The sequence below is a fragment of the Scyliorhinus torazame genome, chromosome 25 (assembly GCF_047496885.1).
Source record: "Scyliorhinus torazame isolate Kashiwa2021f chromosome 25, sScyTor2.1, whole genome shotgun sequence".
Taxonomy (NCBI): domain Eukaryota; kingdom Metazoa; phylum Chordata; class Chondrichthyes; order Carcharhiniformes; family Scyliorhinidae; genus Scyliorhinus; species Scyliorhinus torazame.
In genome coordinates, this window is record NC_092731.1 from 45,259,687 (window position 1) to 45,284,405 (window position 24,719).

The 24,719-nt window shown below is 52.3% G+C and overlaps 1 protein-coding gene across 1 annotated transcript in view; it reads left to right on the plus strand.

The window, feature by feature from the left end:
- The window catches only part of LOC140402256 (integrin alpha-X-like), an 815,908-nt gene that overhangs the window by 533,044 nt on the left and 258,145 nt on the right, over nt 1-24,719 (plus strand). The window contains exon 7 of the mRNA XM_072489886.1: nt 1,495-1,640. Coding sequence (XP_072345987.1) covers nt 1,495-1,640 — 146 coding nt within the window. The remainder of the gene's footprint in view (nt 1-1,494; nt 1,641-24,719) is intronic.

The following is a 24,719-nucleotide window of genomic DNA, read 5'->3' on the forward strand; positions in this document are numbered from 1 at the left end:
AGGGAGGATTGTAGGGGCTGGAGAAGGTTCGAGAGATAGGGAGGTTTGTAGGGGCTGGAGGAGGTTAGAGGGATAGGGAGGGATGTAGAGGCTGGAGGAGGTTACAGAGATAGGGAAGGTTGTAGGGGTTGCTCGAGGTTACAGAGTTGGGGAGGGTTGTCGGGGCTGGAGGAGGTTACAGAGATAGGGAGGGTTGTAGGGGCTGGAGGAGGTTAGAGAGATAGGGAGGGTTGTAGGGGCTGGAGGAGCTTTCAGAGATAGGGAGGGCTGTCGGGGCTGTAGGTGGTTTGAGAGGTAGGGAAGGTTGTAGGGGCTGGAGGAGTTTGGGGATATAGGGAAGGTTGTAGGGGCTGGTGGAGGTTACAGAGATAGGGAGGGCTGTAGCAGCCGGAGGAGGTTAGAGAGATAGGGCGGGTTGTAGGGGCTGGAGAAGTTTTCAGAGATAGGGAGGGTTGTAGGGGCTGGAGGAGGTTTCCGAGATAGGGAGGGTTGTAGGTACTGGAGGAGGTTAGAGAGATAGGGAGGGATGTAGAGGCTGGATGAGGTTTCAGAGATAAGGATGATTGTAGGTGCTGGAGGAGGTTAGAGAGATAGGGATGGTTGCAGGGGCTGAAGGAGGTTAGAGAGATAGGGAGGGTTGTCGGGCTGGAGGAGTATACAGAGATAGGGAGGGTTGTCGGGGCTGGTGGAGGTTAGAGAGAATGGGAAGATTGTAGGGGCTGGAGGAGTTGAGAAAGAGAGGGAAGGTTTTAGGGGCTGGAGGTGTTTGGAGAGATATGGAAGGTTATAGGGGCTGGAGGAGGTTACAGAGATAGGGAGGGTTGTAGCGGCCGGAGGAGGTTACAGAGATAGGGAGGGGCTGAGGGGCTGGAGGAGGTTTCAGAGATAGGGAGGTTTATAGGTGCTGAAGGAGGTTTCAGAGATAGGGAGAGGTGTAGGGGCTGGAGGAGTTTTCAGAGATAGGGAGGATTGTAGGGGCTGGAGGAGGTTTCAGAGATAGGGAGGGGTGTAGGGGCTGGAGGAGGTTAGAGAGATAGGGAGGGGTGTAGGGGCTGGAGGAGTTTTCAGAGATAGGGAGGGTTGTACGGGCTGGAGGAGGTTACAGAGATAGTAAGGGTTGTAGGGGCTGGAGGAGGTTAGAGAGATAGGGAGGGGTGTAGAGGCTGGAGAACGTTACAGAGATAGGGAGGGGTGTAGGGGCTGGAGGAGGTTAGAGAGATAGGGAGGGGTGTCGGGGCTGGAGGAGGTTAGAGAGATAGGGAGGGGTGTCGGGGCTGGAGGAGGTTAGAGAGATAGGGAGGGAGATGATGGAAGCTGTTAGGAATGTGCTGTGTGGGGGATTGCGCAGTGATAGGTGAATTGAATTGGGGAGTGTTAAATGGGTTGCTGGGTGTCCCCATTGTGGAAGCTGGCAGATTCTTCCCCCATTCTGCAGACTTACTCAATTGTTTTGTGTCTCCCCTCACTGTGAGACCCGTGGGCTTCACCTCGCAGTTTGCTGTTATGCAGTTTTCGCATATTGTCAAGAAGGAGTTTAACTTTGAAGAATACGAGAGGTCTCAGAGGAACGAGACGCTGGTGACACGTATTAAACAGCTTTCCGGGGACACATACACGGCAACAGCCATCAAAACACTGGCGTAAGTTCAGCATGTGGGGGAAATGTGTGAGCGGAGGGGTTGCCACAGCGAGGGGAGATCAGTTACCATGGAGATACTGGAGAAGGCGGCTGCTTCTCCTTAGTGTGGAGAATGTTCCCGTTCAGATTGAATCAAGGTGTTTAAAATCACAAAGGGTTTGGATCGAGTAAATCAGGTGATACTGATTCCATCAGAACTTTCAACAGGGAAATTGAGATTTTCTCAGGTATGCGGCGATGGGTGAAGTCTGCACATGGGAGGTGACAGCGATGGATCGTCGAAGCAGCCAATCGGCAGACACGATGGGCAGAATAGTCTCCATATGTGCTGTTCAATTTTATTGTATTGTAAACAATAGGACGGCACGGCAGCACAGTGGTTAGCACTGATGCTTCACAGCGTCAGGGTCGCAGGTTCGATTCCCGGCTTGGGTCACTGTCTGTGCGGAGTCTGCACGTTCTCCCCATGTCTGCGTGGGTTTCCTCCGGGTGCTCCGGTTTCCTCCCACAGTCCCGAAAGACGTGCTTGTTTGGTGAATTGGACATTCTGAATTCTCCCTCTGTGTACCCGAACAGGCGCCGGAATGTGGTGACTGGGGGATTTTCACAGTAACTTCATTGCAGTGTTAACGTAAGCCCACCCAACGCCGGCATCTCCACATCTTCCAATAAAGATTATTATGATTACCAGCCGCAAAGCCGCACAGGAGCCGAGATATCAAAGGGAATTTCAGACACACACATTACGAATAACACAGACCAATATTTACACAGCAAAACTAACAGATGATTTCAGAACCATTGCCCTGCAAAATAGAGTTAGTCACATTAATCATGCATTGACCCTCAGTTAGACCCATACTGGGAGCACTGTACACAGTTCCAGTCTCCATATCCCTCGGTTCAGCCACACTGGGAGCACTGTGCACAGTTCCAGTCTCCATATCCCTCGGTTAGACACACTGGGAGTACTTGTACACAGTTCCAGTCGCATTTCCCTCGATTAGACCACACTGGGAGCACTGTGCACAGTTCCAGTCTCCATATCCCTCGGTTAGACCACACTGGGAGCACTGTGCACAGTTCCAGTCTCCATACCCCTCGGTTAGACACACTGGGAGTACTTGTACACAGTTCCAGTCTCCATATCCCTCGGTTAGACACACTGGGAGCACTGTGCACAGTTCCAGTCTCCATATCCCTCGGTTAGGCACACTGGGAGCACTGTGCACAGTTCCAGTCTCCATATCCCTCGCTTAGACACACTGGGAGCAATGTGCACAGTTCCAGTCTCCATATCCCTCGGTTAGACCACACTGGGAGCACTGTGCTCAGTTCCGGTCTCTACATCCCTCAGTTAGACAACACTGGGAGCACTGTGTACCGTTCCAGTCTCCATATCCCTCAGTTAGACCACACTGGGAGCCGGTCTCCATATCCCTCAGTTAGACCACACTGGGAGCACTGTGCACAGTTCCAGTCTCCATATCCCTCGGTTAGACAACATTGGAAGCACCGTGCACAGTTCCAGTCTCCATATCCCTCAGTTAGACCACACTGGGAGCACTGTGCACAGTTCCAGTCTCCATATCCCTCAGTTAGACCACACTGGGAGCCATGTGCACAGTTCCGCTCTCCATATCCCTCGGTTAGACCACACTGGGAGCACTGTGCACAGTTCCAGTCTCCATGTCCCTCGGTTAGAACACACTGGGAGCACTATGCACAGTTCCAGTCTCCATATCCCTCCGTTAGACTACACAGGGAGCACCATGCACAGTTCCAGTCTCCATATCCCTCAGTTAGACCACACTGGGAGCACTGTGCACAGTTCCAGTCTCCATTTGCCTCAGTTAGACCCACACTGGGAGCACTGTGTACAGTTCCAGTCTACATATCCCAAGGTTAGACCACACTGGGAGCACTGTGCACAGTTCCAGTCTCCAGATCCCTCGGTTAGACACACTGGGAGCACTGTGCACAGTTCCAGTCTCCATATCCCTCGGTTAGGCACACTGGGAGCACTGTGCACAGTTCCAGTCTCCATATCCCTCGCTTAGACACACTGGGAGCAATGTGCACAGTTCCAGTCTCCATATCCCTCGGTTAGACCACACTGGGAGCACTGTGCTCAGTTCCGGTCTCTACATCCCTCAGTTAGACAACACTGGGAGCACTGTGTACCGTTCCAGTCTCCATATCCCTCAGTTAGACCACACTGGGAGCCGGTCTCCATATCCCTCAGTTGGACCACACTGGGAGCACTGTGCACAGTTCCAGTCTCCATATCCCTCGGTTAGACAACATTGGGAGCACCGTGCACAGTTCCAGTCTCCATATCCCTCAGTTAGACCACACTGGGAGCACTGTGCACAGTTCCAGTCTCCATATCCCTCAGTTAGACCACACTGGGGGCCATGTGCACAGTTCCGCTCTCCATATCCCTCGGTTAGACCACACTGGGAGCACTGTGCACAGTTCCAGTCTCCATGTCCCTCGGTTAGAACACACTGGGAGCACTGTGCACAGTTCCAGTCTCCATATCCCTCCGTTAGACTACACAGGGAGCACCATGCACAGTTCCAGTCTCCATATCCCTCAGTTAGACCACACTGGGAGCACTGTGCACAGTTCCAGTCTCCATTTGCCTCAGTTAGACCCACACTGGGAGCACTGTGTACAGTTCCAGTCTACATATCCCTAGGTTAGACCACACTGGGAGCACTGTGCACAGTTCCAGTCTCCATATCCCTCAGTTAGACAACACTGGGAGCACTGTGCACAGTTCCAGTCGCCATATCCCTCGGTTAGACCACACTGTAAGCACTGTGCACAGTTGCGGTCTCTACATTCCTCGGTTATACAACACTGTGAGCACTGAGCACAGTTCCAGTCTCCATATCCCTCAGTTAGACACCACTGGGAGCACTGTGCACAGTTCCAGTCTCCATATCACTCAGTTAGACAACACTGGGAAAACTGTGCACAGTTCCGGTCTCCATATCCCTCAGTTAGACCACTCTGGGAGCACTGTGCACAGTTCCGGTCTCCATATCCCTCGGTTAGACCACACTGGGAGCACTGTGCACAGTTCCAGTCTCCATATCCCTCAGTTAGACAACACTGGGAGCACTGTGCACAGTTCCAGTCTCCATATCCCGAGGTTAGACAACACTGGTGGCACTGTGCCCAGTTCCGGTCTCCATATCCCTCAGTTAGACCACACTGGGAGAACTGTGCACAGTTCTGGTCTCCATATCCCTCAGTTAGACCACAATGGGAGCACTATGTACAGTTCCAGTCTCCATATCCCTCGGTTAGACCACACTGGGAGCACTGTGCAGAGTTCCAGTCTCCATATCCCTCAGTTAGACAACACTGGGAGCACTGTGCACAGTTCCAGTCTCCATATCCATCAGTTCGACAACAGTGGGAGCATTGTGCACAGTTCCAGTCTCCATATCCCTCAGTTAGAACACACTGGGAGCACTGTGCACAGTTCCAGTCTCCATATCCCTTAGTTAGACCAGACTGGGAGCACTGCACAGTTCCGGTCTCCATATCCCTCGGTTAGACCACACTGGGAGCACTGTGCTCAGTTCAAGTCTCCATAGCCCTCGGTTAGACCACACTGGGAGCACTCTGCACTGTTCCTGTCTCCATATCCCTCAGTGAGACCACACTGGGAGCACTGTGCACAGTTCCAGTCTACATATCCCGAGGTTAGATCACACAGGAGCACTGTACACAGTTCCAGTCTACATATCCCTATGTTAGACCACACTGGGAGCACTGTGCACAGTTCCAGTCATCATATCCCTCAGTTAGACAACACTGGGAGCACTGTGCACAGTTCCAGTCTCCATATCCCTCGGTTAGACCACACTGGGAGCACTCTGCACTGTTCCAGTCTCCATATCCCTCAGTGAGACCACACTGGGAGCACTGTGCACAGTTCCAGTCTACATATCCCGAGGTTAGATCACACAGGAGCACTGTACACAGTTCCAGTCTACATATCCCTATGTTAGACCACACTGGGAGCACTGTGCACAGTTCCAGTCATCATATCCCTCAGTTAGACCACACTGGAAGCACTGTGCACAGTTCCGGTCTCTACATCCCTCGGTTATACAACACTGGGAGCACAGTGCACAGTTCCAGTCTCCATATCCCTCAGTTAGACACCATTGGGAGCACTGTGCACAGTTCCAGTCTCCATATCCCGCAGTTAGACCACACTGGGAGCACTGTGCACAGTTCAGGTCTCCATATCCCTCAGTTAGACCACACTGTGAGCACTGTGCACAGTTCCAGTCTACCTATCCCTCAGTTAGACCACACTGGGAGCACTGTGCACAGTTCCGGTCTCCATATCCCTCAGTTAGACCACACTGGGAGCACTGTGCACTGTTCCAGTCTCCATATCCCTCAGTTAGACAACACTGGTGCACTGTGCACAGTTCCAGTCTCCATATCCCTCAGTTAGACCACACTGGGAGCACTGTGCACAGATCCAGTCTCCATATCCCTCAGTTAGACAACACTGGGAGCACTGTGCACAGTTCCAGTCTCCATATCCCTCGGTTAGACATCACTGGTAGCACTGTGCACAGTTCCGGTCTCCATATCCCTCAGTTAGACCACACTGGGAGAACTGTGCACAGTTCTGGTCTCCATATCCCTCAGTTCGACCACAATGGGAGCACTGTGTACAGTTCCAGTCTCCATATCCCTCGGTTAGACCACACTGGGAGCACTGTGCACAGTTCCAGTCTCCATATCCATCAGTTCGACAGCAGTGGGAGCATTGTGCACAGTTCCAGTCTCCATATCCCTCAGTTAGACAACACTGGGAGCACTGTGCACAGTTCCAGTCTCCGTATCCCTTGGTTAGACCAGACTGGGAGCACTGTGCACAGTTCCGGTCTCCATATCCCTCAGTTAGACTACACTGGGAGCACTGTGCTCAGTTCAAGTCTCCATAGCCCTCGGTTAGAGCACACTGGGAGCACTCTGCACTGTTCCAGTCTCCATATCCCTCAGTGAGACCACACTGGGAGCACTGTGCACAGTTCCAGTCTCCATAACCCTTAGTTAGACCACACTGGGAGCACTGTGCACAGTTCCAGTCTACTTATCCTGAGGTTAGATCACACAGGGAGCACGGTACACAGTTCCAGTCTACATATCCCTATGTTAGACCACACTGGGAGCACTGTACACAGTTCCAGTCACCATATCCCTCAGTTAGACAACACTGGGAGCACTGTGCACAATTCCACTCTCCATATCCCTCGGTTAGACCACACTGGAAGCACTGTGCACAGTTCCAGTCTCCATATCCCTCGGTTAGACCACACTGGAAGCACTGTGCCCAGTTCCGGTCTCTACATCCCTCGGTTAGACAATACTGGGAGCACAGTGCACAGTTCCAGTCTCCATATCCCTCAGTTAGACACCACTGGGAGCGCTGTGCACAGTTCCAGTCTCCATATCACTCAGCTAGACAACACTGGGAGCACTGTGCACAGTTCAGGTCTCCATATCCCTCAGTTAGACCACAGTGGGAGCACTGTTCACAGATCCAGTCTCCCTATCCCTCAGTTAGACAACACTGGGAGCACTGTGCACAGTTCCAGTCTCCATATCCCTCAGTTAGACCACACTGGGAGCACTGTGCACAGTTCCAGTGGCCATTTCCCTCAGTTAGACAACACTGGGAGCACTGTGCACAGTTCCAGTCTCCATATCCCTCAGTTAGACCACACTGGGAGCACTGTGCACAGTTCCACTCTCCATATCCCTCAGTTAGACCACCCTGGGGGCCATGTGCACAGTTCCGCTCTCCATATCCCTCGGTTAGACCACACTGGGAGCACTGTGCACAGTTCCAGTCTCCAAGTCCCTCGGTTAGAACACACTGGGAGCACTGTGCACAGTTCCAGTCTCCATATCCCTCCGTTAGACGACACAGGGAGCACCATGCACAGTTCCAGTCTCCATATCCCTCAGTTAGACCACACTGGGAGCACTGTGCACAGTTCCAGTCTCAATATCCCTCAGTTCGACCACACTGGGAGCACCATGCACAGTTCCAGTCTACATATCCCTAGGTTAGACCAGACTGGGAGCACTGTGCACAGTTCCAGTCTCCATATCCCTCAGTTAGACAACACTGGGAGCACTGTGCACAGTTCCGGTCTCCATATCCCTCAGTTAGACCACACAGGGAGCTCTATGCACAGTTCCAGTCTCCATATCCCTCAGTTAGACAACACTGGGAGCACTGTGCACAGTTCCGGTCTCCATATCCCTCAGTTAGACCACAATGGGAGCACTGTGTACAGTTCCAGTCTCCATATCCCTCGGTTAGACCACACTGGGAGCACTGTGCACAGTTCCAGTCTCCATATCCCTCAGTTAGACAACACTGGGAGCACTGTGCACAGTTCCAGTCTCCATATCCATCAGTTCGACAACAGTGGGAGCATTGTGCACAGTTCCAGTCTCCATATCCCTCAGTTAGAACACACTGGGAGCACTGCACAGTTCCAGTCTCCATATCCCTTGGTTAGACCAGACTGGGAGCACTGTGCTCAGTTCAAGTCTCCATATCCCTCGGTTAGACCACACTGGGGGCACTCTGCACAGTTCCAGTCTCCATATCCCTCAGTGAGACCACACTGGGAGCACTGTGCACAGTTCCAGTCTCCATAACCCTTAGTTAGACCACACTGGGAGCACTGTGCTCAGTTCCAGTCTCCATATCCCTCAGTTAGACAACACTGGGAGCACTGTGCACAGTTCCAGTCTCCATGTCCCTCGGTTAGAACACACTGGGAGCACTGTGCACAGTTCCAGTCTCCATATCCCTCCGTTAGACCACACAGGGAGCACTGTGCACAGTTCCAGTCTCCATTTGCCACAGTTAGACCACACTGGGAGCACTGTGCACAGTTCCAGTCTACATATCCCTATGTTAGACCACACCGGGAGCACTGTGCACAGTTCCAGTCACCATATCCCTCAGTTAGACAACACTGGGAGCACTGTGCACAATTCCACTCTCCATATCCCTCGGTTAGACCACACTGAAAGCACTGTGCACAGTTCCAGTCTCCATATCCCTCGGTTAGACCACACTGGAAGCACTGTGCTCAGTTCCGGTATCTACATCCCTCGGTTAGACAACACTGGGAGCACCGTGCACAGTTCAGGTCTCCATATCCCTCAGTTAGACCACAGTGGGAGCACTGTGCACAGATCCAGTCTCCCTATCCCTCAGTTAGACCACACTGGGAGCACTGTGCACAGTTCCAGTCTCCATATCCCTCATTTAGACCAAACTGGGAGCACTATGCACAGTTCCAGTCTCCATTTCCCTCAGTTAGACAACACTGGGAGCACTGTGCACAGTTCCAGTCTCCATATCACTCGGTTAGACAGCACTGGGAACACTGTGCACAGTTCCAGTCTCCATATCCCTCCGTTAGACCACACAGGGAGCACCGTGCACAGTTCGTCTCCATATCCCTCAGTTAGACCACACTGGGAGCACTGTGCACAGTTCCAGTCTCCATATCCCTCTGTTAAACCACACTGGGAGCACTGTGCACAGTTCCAGTCTACATATCCCTCAGTTACACCACACTGGGAGCACTGTGCACAGTCCCAGTCTCCATATCCATCATTTCGACAGCACTGGGAACACTGTGCACAGTACCAGTCTCCATATCCCTCAGTTAGACTACACTGGGAGCACTGTGCTCAGTTACAGTCTCCATATCTCTCCGTTAGACCACACTGGGAGCACTGTGCACAGTTCCAGTCTCCATATCCCTCAGTTAGACCACACTGGGAGCAATGTGCACAGTTCCGCTCTCCATATCCCTCGGTTAGACCACACTGGGAGCACTGTGCACAGTTCCAGTCTCCATGTCCCTCGGTTAGAACACACTGGGAGCACTGTGCACAGTTCCAGTCTCCATATCCCTCCGTTAGTCTACACAGGGAGCACCATGCACAGTTCCAATCTCCATATCCCTCCGTTAGACGACACAGGGAGCACCATGCTCAGTTCCAGTCTCCATATCCCTCAGTTAGACCACACTGGGAGCACTGTGCACAGTTCCAGTCTCCATTTGCCTCAGTTAGACCCACACTGGGAGCACTGTGCACAGTTCCAGTCTACATATCCCTAGGTTAGACCACACTGGGAGCACTGTGTACAGTTCCAGTCTCCATATCCCTCAGTTAGACCACCCTGGGAGCACTGTGCACAGTTCCAGTCTCCATATCCCTCGGTTAGACAACACTGGTAGCACTGTGCCCAGTTCCGGTCTCCATATCCCTCAGTTAGACCACACTGGGAGAACTGTGCCCAGTTCTGGTCTCCATATCCCTCAGTTAGACCACAATGGGAGCACTATGTACAGTTCCAGTCTCCATATCCCTCCGTTAGACCACACTGGGAGCACTGTGCACAGTTCCAGTCTCCATATCCCTCAGTTAGACAACACTGGGAGCTCTGTGCACAGTTCCAGTCTCCATATCCCTCAGTTAGAACACACTGGGAGCACTGTGCACAGTTCCAGTCTCCATATCCCTTAGTTAGACCAGACTGGGAGCACTGCACAGTTCCGGTCTCCATATCCCTCCGTTAGACTACACTGGGAGCACTGTGCTCAGTTCAAGTCTCCATAGCCCTCGGTTAGACCACACTGGGAGCACTCTGCACTGTTCCAGTCTCCATATCCCTCAGTGAGACCACACTGGGAGCACTGTGCACAGTTCCAGTCTACATATCCCGAGGTTAGATCACACAGGAGCACTGTACACAGTTCCAGTCTACATATCCCTATGTTAGACCACACTGGGAGCACTGTGCACAGTTCCAGTCATCATATCCCTCAGTTAGACAACACTGGGAGCACTGTGCACAGTTCCAGTCTCCATATCCCTCGGTTAGACCACACTGGGAGCACTCTGCACTGTTCCAGTCTCCATATCCCTCAGTGAGACCACACTGGGAGCACTGTGCACAGTTCCAGTCTACATATCCCGAGGTTAGATCACACAGGAGCACTGTACACAGTTCCAGTCTACATATCCCTATGTTAGACCACACTGGGAGCACTGTGCACAGTTCCAGTCATCATATCCCTCAGTTAGACCACACTGGAAGCACTGTGCACAGTTCCGGTCTCTACATCCCTCGGTTATACAACACTGGGAGCACAGTGCACAGTTCCAGTCTCCATATCCCTCAGTTAGACACCATTGGGAGCACTGTGCACAGTTCCAGTCTCCATATCACTCAGTTAGACAACACTGGGAAAACTGTGCACAGTTCAGGTCTCCATATCCCTCAGTTAGACCACACTGTGAGCACTGTGCACAGTTCCAGTCTACCTATCCCTCAGTTAGACCACACTGGGAGCACTGTGCACAGTTCCGGTCTCCATATCCCTCAGTTAGATCACACTGGGAGCACTGTGCACAGTTCCAGTCTCCATATCCCTCAGTTAGACAACACTGGTGCACTGTGCACAGTTCCAGTCTCCATATCCCTCAGTTAGACCACACTGGGAGCACTGTGCACAGTTCCAGTCTCCATATCCCTCGGTTAGACATCACTGGTAGCACTGTGCACAGTTCCAGTCTCCATATCCCTCAGTTAGACAACACTGGGAGCACTGTGTACCGTTCCAGTCTCCATATCCCTCAGTTAGACCACACTGGGAGCCGGTCTCCATATCCCTCAGTTGGACCACACTGGGAGCACTGTGCACAGTTCCAGTCTCCATATCCCTCGGTTAGACAACATTGGGAGCACCGTGCACAGTTCCAGTCTCCATATCCCTCAGTTAGACCACACTGGGAGCACTGTGCACAGTTCCAGTCTCCATATCCCTCAGTTAGACCACACTGGGGGCCATGTGCACAGTTCCGCTCTCCATATCCCTCGGTTAGACCACACTGGGAGCACTGTGCACAGTTCCAGTCTCCATGTCCCTCGGTTAGAACACACTGGGAGCACTGTGCACAGTTCCAGTCTCCATATCCCTCCGTTAGACTACACAGGGAGCACCATGCACAGTTCCAGTCTCCATATCCCTCAGTTAGACCACACTGGGAGCACTGTGCACAGTTCCAGTCTCCATTTGCCTCAGTTAGACCCACACTGGGAGCACTGTGTACAGTTCCAGTCTACATATCCCTAGGTTAGACCACACTGGGAGCACTGTGCACAGTTCCAGTCTCCATATCCCTCAGTTAGACAACACTGGGAGCACTGTGCACAGTTCCAGTCGCCATATCCCTCGGTTAGACCACACTGTAAGCACTGTGCACAGTTGCGGTCTCTACATTCCTCGGTTATACAACACTGTGAGCACTGAGCACAGTTCCAGTCTCCATATCCCTCAGTTAGACACCACTGGGAGCACTGTGCACAGTTCCAGTCTCCATATCACTCAGTTAGACAACACTGGGAAAACTGTGCACAGTTCCGGTCTCCATATCCCTCAGTTAGACCACTCTGGGAGCACTGTGCACAGTTCCGGTCTCCATATCCCTCGGTTAGACCACACTGGGAGCACTGTGCACAGTTCCAGTCTCCATATCCCTCAGTTAGACAACACTGGGAGCACTGTGCACAGTTCCAGTCTCCATATCCCGAGGTTAGACAACACTGGTGGCACTGTGCCCAGTTCCGGTCTCCATATCCCTCAGTTAGACCACACTGGGAGAACTGTGCACAGTTCTGGTCTCCATATCCCTCAGTTAGACCACAATGGGAGCACTATGTACAGTTCCAGTCTCCATATCCCTCGGTTAGACCACACTGGGAGCACTGTGCAGAGTTCCAGTCTCCATATCCCTCAGTTAGACAACACTGGGAGCACTGTGCACAGTTCCAGTCTCCATATCCATCAGTTCGACAACAGTGGGAGCATTGTGCACAGTTCCAGTCTCCATATCCCTCAGTTAGAACACACTGGGAGCACTGTGCACAGTTCCAGTCTCCATATCCCTTAGTTAGACCAGACTGGGAGCACTGCACAGTTCCGGTCTCCATATCCCTCGGTTAGACCACACTGGGAGCACTGTGCTCAGTTCAAGTCTCCATAGCCCTCGGTTAGACCACACTGGGAGCACTCTGCACTGTTCCTGTCTCCATATCCCTCAGTGAGACCACACTGGGAGCACTGTGCACAGTTCCAGTCTACATATCCCGAGGTTAGATCACACAGGAGCACTGTACACAGTTCCAGTCTACATATCCCTATGTTAGACCACACTGGGAGCACTGTGCACAGTTCCAGTCATCATATCCCTCAGTTAGACAACACTGGGAGCACTGTGCACAGTTCCAGTCTCCATATCCCTCGGTTAGACCACACTGGGAGCACTCTGCACTGTTCCAGTCTCCATATCCCTCAGTGAGACCACACTGGGAGCACTGTGCACAGTTCCAGTCTACATATCCCGAGGTTAGATCACACAGGAGCACTGTACACAGTTCCAGTCTACATATCCCTATGTTAGACCACACTGGGAGCACTGTGCACAGTTCCAGTCATCATATCCCTCAGTTAGACCACACTGGAAGCACTGTGCACAGTTCCGGTCTCTACATCCCTCGGTTATACAACACTGGGAGCACAGTGCACAGTTCCAGTCTCCATATCCCTCAGTTAGACACCATTGGGAGCACTGTGCACAGTTCCAGTCTCCATATCCCGCAGTTAGACCACACTGGGAGCACTGTGCACAGTTCAGGTCTCCATATCCCTCAGTTAGACCACACTGTGAGCACTGTGCACAGTTCCAGTCTACCTATCCCTCAGTTAGACCACACTGGGAGCACTGTGCACAGTTCCGGTCTCCATATCCCTCAGTTAGACCACACTGGGAGCACTGTGCACTGTTCCAGTCTCCATATCCCTCAGTTAGACAACACTGGTGCACTGTGCACAGTTCCAGTCTCCATATCCCTCAGTTAGACCACACTGGGAGCACTGTGCACAGATCCAGTCTCCATATCCCTCAGTTAGACAACACTGGGAGCACTGTGCACAGTTCCAGTCTCCATATCCCTCGGTTAGACATCACTGGTAGCACTGTGCACAGTTCCGGTCTCCATATCCCTCAGTTAGACCACACTGGGAGAACTGTGCACAGTTCTGGTCTCCATATCCCTCAGTTCGACCACAATGGGAGCACTGTGTACAGTTCCAGTCTCCATATCCCTCGGTTAGACCACACTGGGAGCACTGTGCACAGTTCCAGTCTCCATATCCATCAGTTCGACAGCAGTGGGAGCATTGTGCACAGTTCCAGTCTCCATATCCCTCAGTTAGACAACACTGGGAGCACTGTGCACAGTTCCAGTCTCCGTATCCCTTGGTTAGACCAGACTGGGAGCACTGTGCACAGTTCCGGTCTCCATATCCCTCAGTTAGACTACACTGGGAGCACTGTGCTCAGTTCAAGTCTCCATAGCCCTCGGTTAGAGCACACTGGGAGCACTCTGCACTGTTCCAGTCTCCATATCCCTCAGTGAGACCACACTGGGAGCACTGTGCACAGTTCCAGTCTCCATAACCCTTAGTTAGACCACACTGGGAGCACTGTGCACAGTTCCAGTCTACTTATCCTGAGGTTAGATCACACAGGGAGCACGGTACACAGTTCCAGTCTACATATCCCTATGTTAGACCACACTGGGAGCACTGTACACAGTTCCAGTCACCATATCCCTCAGTTAGACAACACTGGGAGCACTGTGCACAATTCCACTCTCCATATCCCTCGGTTAGACCACACTGGAAGCACTGTGCACAGTTCCAGTCTCCATATCCCTCGGTTAGACCACACTGGAAGCACTGTGCCCAGTTCCGGTCTCTACATCCCTCGGTTAGACAATACTGGGAGCACAGTGCACAGTTCCAGTCTCCATATCCCTCAGTTAGACACCACTGGGAGCGCTGTGCACAGTTCCAGTCTCCATATCACTCAGCTAGACAACACTGGGAGCACTGTGCACAGTTCAGGTCTCCATATCCCTCAGTTAGACCACAGTGGGAGCACTGTTCACAGATCCAGTCTCCCTATCCCTCAGTTAGACAACACTGGGAGCACTGTGCACAGTTCCAGTCTCCATATCCCTCAGTTAGACCACACTGGGAGCACTGTGCACAGTTCCAGTGGCCATTTCCCTCAGTTAGACAACACTGGGAGCACTGTGCACAGTTCCAGTCTCCATATCCCTCAGTTAGACCACACTGGGAGCACTGTGCACAGTTCCACTCTCCATATCCCTCAGTTAGACCACCCTGGGGGCCATGTGCACAGTTCCGCTCTCCATATCCCTCGGTTAGACCACACTGGGAGCACTGTGCACAGTTCCAGTCTCCAAGTCCCTCGGTTAGAACACACTGGGAGCACTGTGCACAGTTCCAGTCTCCATATCCCTCCGTTAGACGACACAGGGAGCACCATGCACAGTTCCAGTCTCCATATCCCTCAGTTAGACCACACTGGGAGCACTGTGCACAGTTCCAGTCTCAATATCCCTCAGTTCGACCACACTGGGAGCACCATGCACAGTTCCAGTCTACATATCCCTAGGTTAGACCAGACTGGGAGCACTGTGCACAGTTCCAGTCTCCATATCCCTCAGTTAGACAACACTGGGAGCACTGTGCACAGTTCCGGTCTCCATATCCCTCAGTTAGACCACACAGGGAGCTCTATGCACAGTTCCAGTCTCCATATCCCTCAGTTAGACAACACTGGGAGCACTGTGCACAGTTCCGGTCTCCATATCCCTCAGTTAGACCACAATGGGAGCACTGTGTACAGTTCCAGTCTCCATATCCCTCGGTTAGACCACACTGGGAGCACTGTGCACAGTTCCAGTCTCCATATCCCTCAGTTAGACAACACTGGGAGCACTGTGCACAGTTCCAGTCTCCATATCCATCAGTTCGACAACAGTGGGAGCATTGTGCACAGTTCCAGTCTCCATATCCCTCAGTTAGAACACACTGGGAGCACTGCACAGTTCCAGTCTCCATATCCCTTGGTTAGACCAGACTGGGAGCACTGTGCTCAGTTCAAGTCTCCATATCCCTCGGTTAGACCACACTGGGGGCACTCTGCACAGTTCCAGTCTCCATATCCCTCAGTGAGACCACACTGGGAGCACTGTGCACAGTTCCAGTCTCCATAACCCTTAGTTAGACCACACTGGGAGCACTGTGCTCAGTTCCAGTCTCCATATCCCTCAGTTAGACAACACTGGGAGCACTGTGCACAGTTCCAGTCTCCATGTCCCTCGGTTAGAACACACTGGGAGCACTGTGCACAGTTCCAGTCTCCATATCCCTCCGTTAGACCACACAGGGAGCACTGTGCACAGTTCCAGTCTCCATTTGCCACAGTTAGACCACACTGGGAGCACTGTGCACAGTTCCAGTCTACATATCCCTATGTTAGACCACACCGGGAGCACTGTGCACAGTTCCAGTCACCATATCCCTCAGTTAGACAACACTGGGAGCACTGTGCACAATTCCACTCTCCATATCCCTCGGTTAGACCACACTGAAAGCACTGTGCACAGTTCCAGTCTCCATATCCCTCGGTTAGACCACACTGGAAGCACTGTGCTCAGTTCCGGTATCTACATCCCTCGGTTAGACAACACTGGGAGCACCGTGCACAGTTCAGGTCTCCATATCCCTCAGTTAGACCACAGTGGGAGCACTGTGCACAGATCCAGTCTCCCTATCCCTCAGTTAGACCACACTGGGAGCACTGTGCACAGTTCCAGTCTCCATATCCCTCATTTAGACCAAACTGGGAGCACTATGCACAGTTCCAGTCTCCATTTCCCTCAGTTAGACAACACTGGGAGCACTGTGCACAGTTCCAGTCTCCATATCACTCGGTTAGACAGCACTGGGAACACTGTGCACAGTTCCAGTCTCCATATCCCTCCGTTAGACCACACAGGGAGCACCGTGCACAGTTCGTCTCCATATCCCTCAGTTAGACCACACTGGGAGCACTGTGCACAGTTCCAGTCTCCATATCCCTCTGTTAAACCACACTGGGAGCACTGTGCACAGTTCCAGTCTACATATCCCTCAGTTACACCACACTGGGAGCACTGTGCACAGTCCCAGTCTCCATATCCATCATTTCGACAGCACTGGGAACACTGTGCACAGTACCAGTCTCCATATCCCTCAGTTAGACTACACTGGGAGCACTGTGCTCAGTTACAGTCTCCATATCTCTCCGTTAGACCACACTGGGAGCACTGTGCACAGTTCCAGTCTCCATATCCCTCAGTTAGACCACACTGGGAGCAATGTGCACAGTTCCGCTCTCCATATCCCTCGGTTAGACCACACTGGGAGCACTGTGCACAGTTCCAGTCTCCATGTCCCTCGGTTAGAACACACTGGGAGCACTGTGCACAGTTCCAGTCTCCATATCCCTCCGTTAGTCTACACAGGGAGCACCATGCACAGTTCCAATCTCCATATCCCTCCGTTAGACGACACAGGGAGCACCATGCTCAGTTCCAGTCTCCATATCCCTCAGTTAGACCACACTGGGAGCACTGTGCACAGTTCCAGTCTCCATTTGCCTCAGTTAGACCCACACTGGGAGCACTGTGCACAGTTCCAGTCTACATATCCCTAGGTTAGACCACACTGGGAGCACTGTGTACAGTTCCAGTCTCCATATCCCTCAGTTAGACCACCCTGGGAGCACTGTGCACAGTTCCAGTCTCCATATCCCTCGGTTAGACAACACTGGTAGCACTGTGCCCAGTTCCGGTCTCCATATCCCTCAGTTAGACCACACTGGGAGAACTGTGCCCAGTTCTGGTCTCCATATCCCTCAGTTAGACCACAATGGGAGCACTATGTACAGTTCCAGTCTCCATATCCCTCCGTTAGACCACACTGGGAGCACTGTGCACAGTTCCAGTCTCCATATCCCTCAGTTAGACAACACTGGGAGCTCTGTGCACAGTTCCAGTCTCCATATCCCTCAGTTAGAACACACTGGGAGCACTGTGCACAGTTCCAGTCTCCATATCCCTTAGTTAGACCAGACTGGGAGCACTGCACAGTTCCGGTCTCCATATCCCTCCGTTAGACTACACTGGGAGCACTGTGCTCAGTTCAAGTCTCCATAGCCCTCGGTTAGACCACACTGGGAGCACTCTGCACTGTTCCAGTCTCCATATCCCTCAGTGAGACCACACTGGGAGCACTGTGCACAGTTCCAGTCTACATATCCCGAGGTTAGATCACACAGGAGCACTGTACACAGTTCCAGTCTACATATCCCTATGTTAGACCACACTGGGAGCACTGTGCACAGTTCCAGTCATCATATCCCTCAGTTAGACAACACTGGGAGCACTGTGCACAGTTCCAGTCTCCATATCCCTCGGTTAGACCACACTGGGAGCACTCTGCACTGTTCCAGTCTCCATATCCCTCAGTGAGACCACACTGGGAGCACTGTGCACAGTTCCAGTCTACATATCCCGAGGTTAGATCACACAGGAGCACTGTACACAGTTCCAGTCTACATATCCCTATGTTAGACCACACTGGGAGCACTGTGCACAGTTCCAGTCATCATATCCCTCAGTTAGACCACACTGGAAGCACTGTGCACAGTTCCGGTCTCTACATCCCTCGGTTATACAACACTGGGAGCACAGTGCACAGTTCCAGTCTCCATATCCCTCAGTTAGACACCATTGGGAGCACTGTGCACAGTTCCAGTCTCCATATCACTCAGTTAGACAACACTGGGAAAACTGTGCACAGTTCAGGTCTCCATATCCCTCAGTTAGACCACACTGTGAGCACTGTGCACAGTTCCAGTCTACCTATCCCTCAGTTAGACCACACTGGGAGCACTGTGCACAGTTCCGGTCTCCATATCCCTCAGTTAGATCACACTGGGAGCACTGTGCACAGTTCCAGTCTCCATATCCCTCAGTTAGACAACACTGGTGCACTGTGCACAGTTCCAGTCTCCATATCCCTCAGTTAGACCACACTGGGAGCACTGTGCACAGTTCCAGTCTCCATATCCCTCGGTTAGACATCACTGGTAGCACTGTGCACAGTTCCAGTCTCCATATCCCTCAGTTAGACCACACTGGGAGCACTGTGCACAGTTCCGGTCTCCATATCCCTCAGTTAGACCACACTGGGAGCACTGTGCGCAGTTCCAGTCTCCATATCCCTCAATTAGACCACACTGGGAGCACTGTGCACAGTTCCAGTCTCCATATCCATCAGTTAGACAACACTGGGAGCACTGTGCACAGTTCCAGTCTCCATATCCATCAGTTCGACAGCAGTGGGAGCACTGTGCACAGTTCCAGTCTCCATATCCATCAGTTAGACAACACTGGGAGCACTGTGCACAGTTCCAGTCTCCATATCCCTCGGTTAGACATCACTGGTAGCACTGTGCACAGTTCCAGTCTCCATATCCCTCAGTTAGACAACACTGGGAGCACTGTGCACAGTTCCGGTCTCCATATCCCTCAGTTAGACCACACTGGGAGAACTGTGTACAATTCTGGTCTCCATATCCCTCAGTTCGACCACAATGGGAGCACTGTGTACAGTTCCAGTCTCCATATCCCTCAGTTAGACAACACTGGGAGCACTGTGCACAGTTCCAGTCTCCATATCCCTCGGTTAGACATCACTGGTAGCACTGTGCACAGTTCCGGTCTCCATATCCCTCAGTTAGACCACACTGGGAGCACTGTGCACAGTTCCAGTCTCCATATCCCTCAGTTAGACAACACTGGGAGCACTGTGCACAGTTCCAGTCTCCATATCCCTCGGTTAGACATCACTGGTAGCACTGTGCACAGTTCCAGTCTCCATATCCCTCAGTTAGACCACACTGGGAGCACTGTGCACAGTTCCGGTCTCCATATCCCTCAGTTAGACCACACTGGGAGAACTGTGCACAATTCTGGTCTCCATATCCCTCAGTTCGACCACAATGGGAGCACTGTGTACAGTTCCAGTCTCCATATCCCTCGGTTAGACCACACTGGGAGCACTGTGCACAGTTCCAGTCTCCATATCCATCAGTTCGACAACACTGGGAGCACTGTGCACAGTTCCAGTCTCCATATCCATCAGTTCGACAGCAGTGGGAGCACTGTGCACAGTTCCAGTCTACATATCCCTATGTTAGACCACACTGGGAGCACTGTGCACAGTTCCAGTCATCATATCCCTCAGTTAGACCACACTGGAAGCACTGTGCACAGTTCCGGTCTCTACATCCCTCGGTTATACAACACTGGGAGCACAGCGCACAGTTCCAGTCTCCATATCCCTTGGTTAGACCACACTGGGAGCACTGTGCACAGTTCCAGTCTCCGTATCCCTTGGTTAGACCAGACTGGGAGCACTGTGCACAGTTCCAGTCTCCATATCCCTCAGTTAGACAACACTGGGAGCACTGTGCACAGTTCCAGTCTCCATATCCATCAGTTCGACAGCAGTGGGAGCACTGTGCACAGTTCCAGTCTCCGTATCCCTCAGTTAGACCACACTGGGAGCACTGTGCACAGTTCCGGTCCCCATATCCCTCAGTTAGACCACACTGGGAGCACTGTGCTCAGTTCAAGTCTCCATAGCCCTCGGTTAGAGCACACTGGGAGCACTCTGCACTGTTCCAGTCTCCATATCCCTCAGTGAGACCACACTGGGAGCACTGTGCACAGTTCCAGTCTCCATAACCCTTAGTTAGACCACACTGGGAGCACTGTGCACAGTTCCAGTCTACTTATCCTGAGGTTAGATCACACAGGGAGCACGGTACACAGTTCCAGTCTACATATCCCTATGTTAGACCACACTGGGAGCACTGTACACAGTTCCAGTCACCATATCCCTCAGTTAGACAACACTGGGAGCACTGTGCACAATTCCACTCTCCATATCCCTCGGTTAGACCACACTGGAAGCACTGTGCACAGTTCCAGTCTCCATATCCCTCGGTTAGACCACACTGGAAGCACTGTGCCCAGTTCCGGTCTCTACATCCCTCGGTTAGACAATACTGGGAGCACAGTGCACAGTTCCAGTCTCCATATCCCTCAGTTAGACACCACTGGGAGCGCTGTGCACAGTTCCAGTCTCCATATCACTCAGCTAGACAACACTGGGAGCACTGTGCACAGTTCAGGTCTCCATATCCCTCAGTTAGACCACAGTGGGAGCACTGTTCACAGATGCAGTCTCCCTATCCCTCAGTTAGACAACACTGGGAGCACTGTGCACAGTTCCAGTCTCCATATCCCTCAGTTAGACCACACTGGGAGCACTGTGCACAGTTCCAGTGGCCATTTCCCTCATTTAGACAACACTGGGAGCACTGTGCACAGTTCCAGTCTCCATATCCCTCAGTTAGACCACACTGGGAGCACTGTGCACAGTTCCAGTCTCCAAGTCCCTCGGTTAGAACACACTGGGAGCACTGTGCACAGTTCCAGTCTCCATATCCCTCCGTTAGACGACACAGGGAGCACCATGCACAGTTCCAGTCTCCATATCCCTCAGTTAGACCACACTGGGAGCACTGTGCACAGTTCCAGTCTCAATATCCCTCAGTTCGACCACACTGGGAGCACCATGCACAGTTCCAGTCTACATATCCCTAGGTTAGACCAGACTGGGAGCACTGTGCACAGTTCCGATCTCCATATCCCTCAGTTAGACTACACTGGGAGCACTATGCACAGTTCCGGTCTCCATATCCCTCAGTTAGACCACACTGGGAGACCTGTGCACAGTTCCAGTCTCCATATCCATCAGTTCGACAACACTGGGAGCACTGTGCACAGTTCCAGTCTCCATATCCCTTGGTTAGACCAGACTGGGAGCACTGTGCTCAGTTCAAGTCTCCATATCCCTCGGTTAGACCACACTGGGGGCACTGTGCACAGTTCAAGTCTCCATATCCCTCAGTTAGACCACACTGGGGGCACTCTGCACAGTTCCAGTCTCCATATCCCTCAGTGAGACCACACTGGGAGCACTGTGCACAGTTCCAGTCTCCATATCCCTTAGTTAGACCACACTGGGAGCACTGTGCTCAGTTCCAGTCTCCATATCCCTCAGTTAGACAACACTGGGAGCAGTGTGCACAGTTCCAGTCTCCATGTCCCTCGGTTAGAACACACTGGGAGCACTGTGCACAGTTCCAGTAACCATATCCGTCAGTTAGACCACACTGGGAGCATTGTGCACAGTTCCAGTCTCCATGTCCCTCGGTTAGAACACACTGGGAGCACTGTGCACAGTTCCAGTCTCCATATCCCTCCGTTAGACCACACAGGGAGCACTGTGCACAGTTCCAGTCTCCATTTGCCACAGTTAGACCACACTGGGAGCACTGTGCACAGTTCCAGTCTACATATCCCTATGTTAGACCACACCGGGAGCACTGTGCACAATTCCACTCTCCATATCCCTCGGTTAGACCACACTGGAAGCACTGTGCTCAGTTCCGGTATCTACATCCCTCGGTTAGACAACACTGGGAGCACCGTGCACAGTTCAGGTCTCCATATCCCTCAGTTAGACCACAGTGGGAGCACTGTGCACAGATCCAGTCTCCCTATCCCTCAGTTAGACCACACTGGGAGCACTGTGCACAATTCCAGTCTCCATATCCCTCATTTAGACCAAACTGGGAGCACTATGCACAGTTCCAGTCTCCATTTCCCTCAGTTAGACAACACTGGGAGCACTGTGCACAGTTCCAGTCTCCATATCACTCGGTTAGACAGCACTGGGAACACTGTGCACAGTTCCAGTCTCCATATCCCTCCGTTAGACCACACAGGGAGCACCGTGCACAGTTCGTCTCCATATCCCTCAGTTAGACCACACTGGGAGCACTGTGCACAGTTCCAGTCTCCATATCCCTTTGTTAAACCACACTGGGAGCACTGTGCACAGTTCCAGTCTACATATCCCTCAGTTACACCACACTGGGAGCACTGTGCACAGTCCCAGTCTCCATATCCATCATTTCGACAGCACTGGGAACACTGTGCACAGTTCCAGTCTACATATCCCTCAGTTACACCACACTGGGAACACTGTGCACAGTACCAGTCTCCATATCCCTCAGTTAGACCACACTTGGAGCACTGCGCACAGTTCCAGTCTCCATATCCCTTCGTTAAACCAGACTGGGAGCACTGTGCACAGTTCCGGTCACCATATCCCTCAATTAGACCACACTGGGAGCACTGTGCTCAGTTACAGTCTCCATATCTCTCCGTTAGACCACACTGGGAGCACTGTGCACAGTTCCAGTCTCCATATCCCTCAGTTAGACCACACTGGGAGCAATGTGCACAGTTCCTCTCTCCATATCCCTCGGTTAGACCACACTGGGAGCACTGTGCACAGTTCCAGTCTCCATGTCCCTCGGTTAGAACACACTGGGAGCACTGTGCACAGTTCCAGTCTCCATATCCCTCCGTTAGTCTACACAGGGAGCACCATGCACAGTTCCAATCTCCATATCCCTCCGTTAGACGACACAGGGAGCACCATGCTCAGTTCCAGTCTCCATATCCCTCAGTTAGACCACACTGGGAGCACTGTGCACAGTTCCAGTCTCCATTTGCCTCAGTTAGACCCACACTGGGAGCACTGTGCACAGTTCCAGTCTACATATCCCTAGGTTAGACAACACTGGGAGCACTGTGTACAGTTCCAGTCTCCATATCCCTCAGTTAGACCACACTGGGAGCACTGTGCACAGTTCCAGTCTCCATATCCCTCAGTTAGACAACACTGGGAGCACTGTGCACAGTTCCAGTCTCCATATCCCTCGGTTAGACAACACTGGTAGCACTGTGCCCAGTTCCGGTCTCCATATCCCTCAGTTAGACCACACTGGGAGAACTGTGCACAGTTCTGGTCTCCATATCCCTCAGTTAGACCACAATGGGAGCACTATGTACAGTTCCAGTCTCCATATCCCTCCGTTAGACCACACTGGGAGCACTGTGCACAGTTCCAGTCTCCATATCCCTCAGTTAGACAACACTGGGAGCTCTGTGCACAGTTCCAGTCTCCATATCCATCAGTTCGACAACAGTGGGAGCATTGTGCACAGTTCCAGTCTCCATATCCCTCAGTTAGAACACACTGGGAGCACTGTGCACAGTTCCAGTCTTCATATCCCTTAGTTAGACCAGACTGGGAGCACTGTGCACAGTTCCGGTCTCCATATCCCTCAGTTAGAACACACTGGGAGCACTGTGCTCAGTTCAAGTCTCCATAGCCCTCGGTTAGACCACACTGGGAGCACTCTGCACTGTTCCAGTCTCCATATCCCTCAGTGAGACCACACTGGGAGCACTGTGCACAGTTCCAGTCTCCATAACCCTTAGTTAGACCACACTGGGAGCACTGTGCACAGTTCCAGTCTACATATCCCTCGGTTATACAACACTGGAGCACTGTACACAGTTCCAGTCTACATATCCCTATTTTAGACCACACTGGGAGCACTGTGCACAGTTCCAGTCATCATATCCCTCTGTTAGACAACACTGGGAGCACTGTGCACAGTTCCAGTCTCCATATCCCTCGGTTAGACCACACTGGAAGCACTGTGCACAGTTCCGGTCTCTACATCCCTCGGTTATACAACACTGGAGCACTGTGCACAGTTCCAGTCTCCATATCACTCAGTTAGACAACACTGGGAGCACTGAGCACAGATCCAGTCTCCATATCCCTCAGTTAGACCACACTGGGAAAACTGTGCACAGTTCAGGTCTCCATATCCCTCAGTTAGACCACACTGGGAGCACTGAGCACAGATCCAGTCTCCCTATCCCTCAGTTAGACCACACTGGGAGCACTGTGCACAGTTCCAGTCTCCATATCCCTCAGTTAGACAACACTGGGTGCACTGTGCACAGTTCCAGTCTCCATATCCCTCAGTTAGACCACACTGGGAG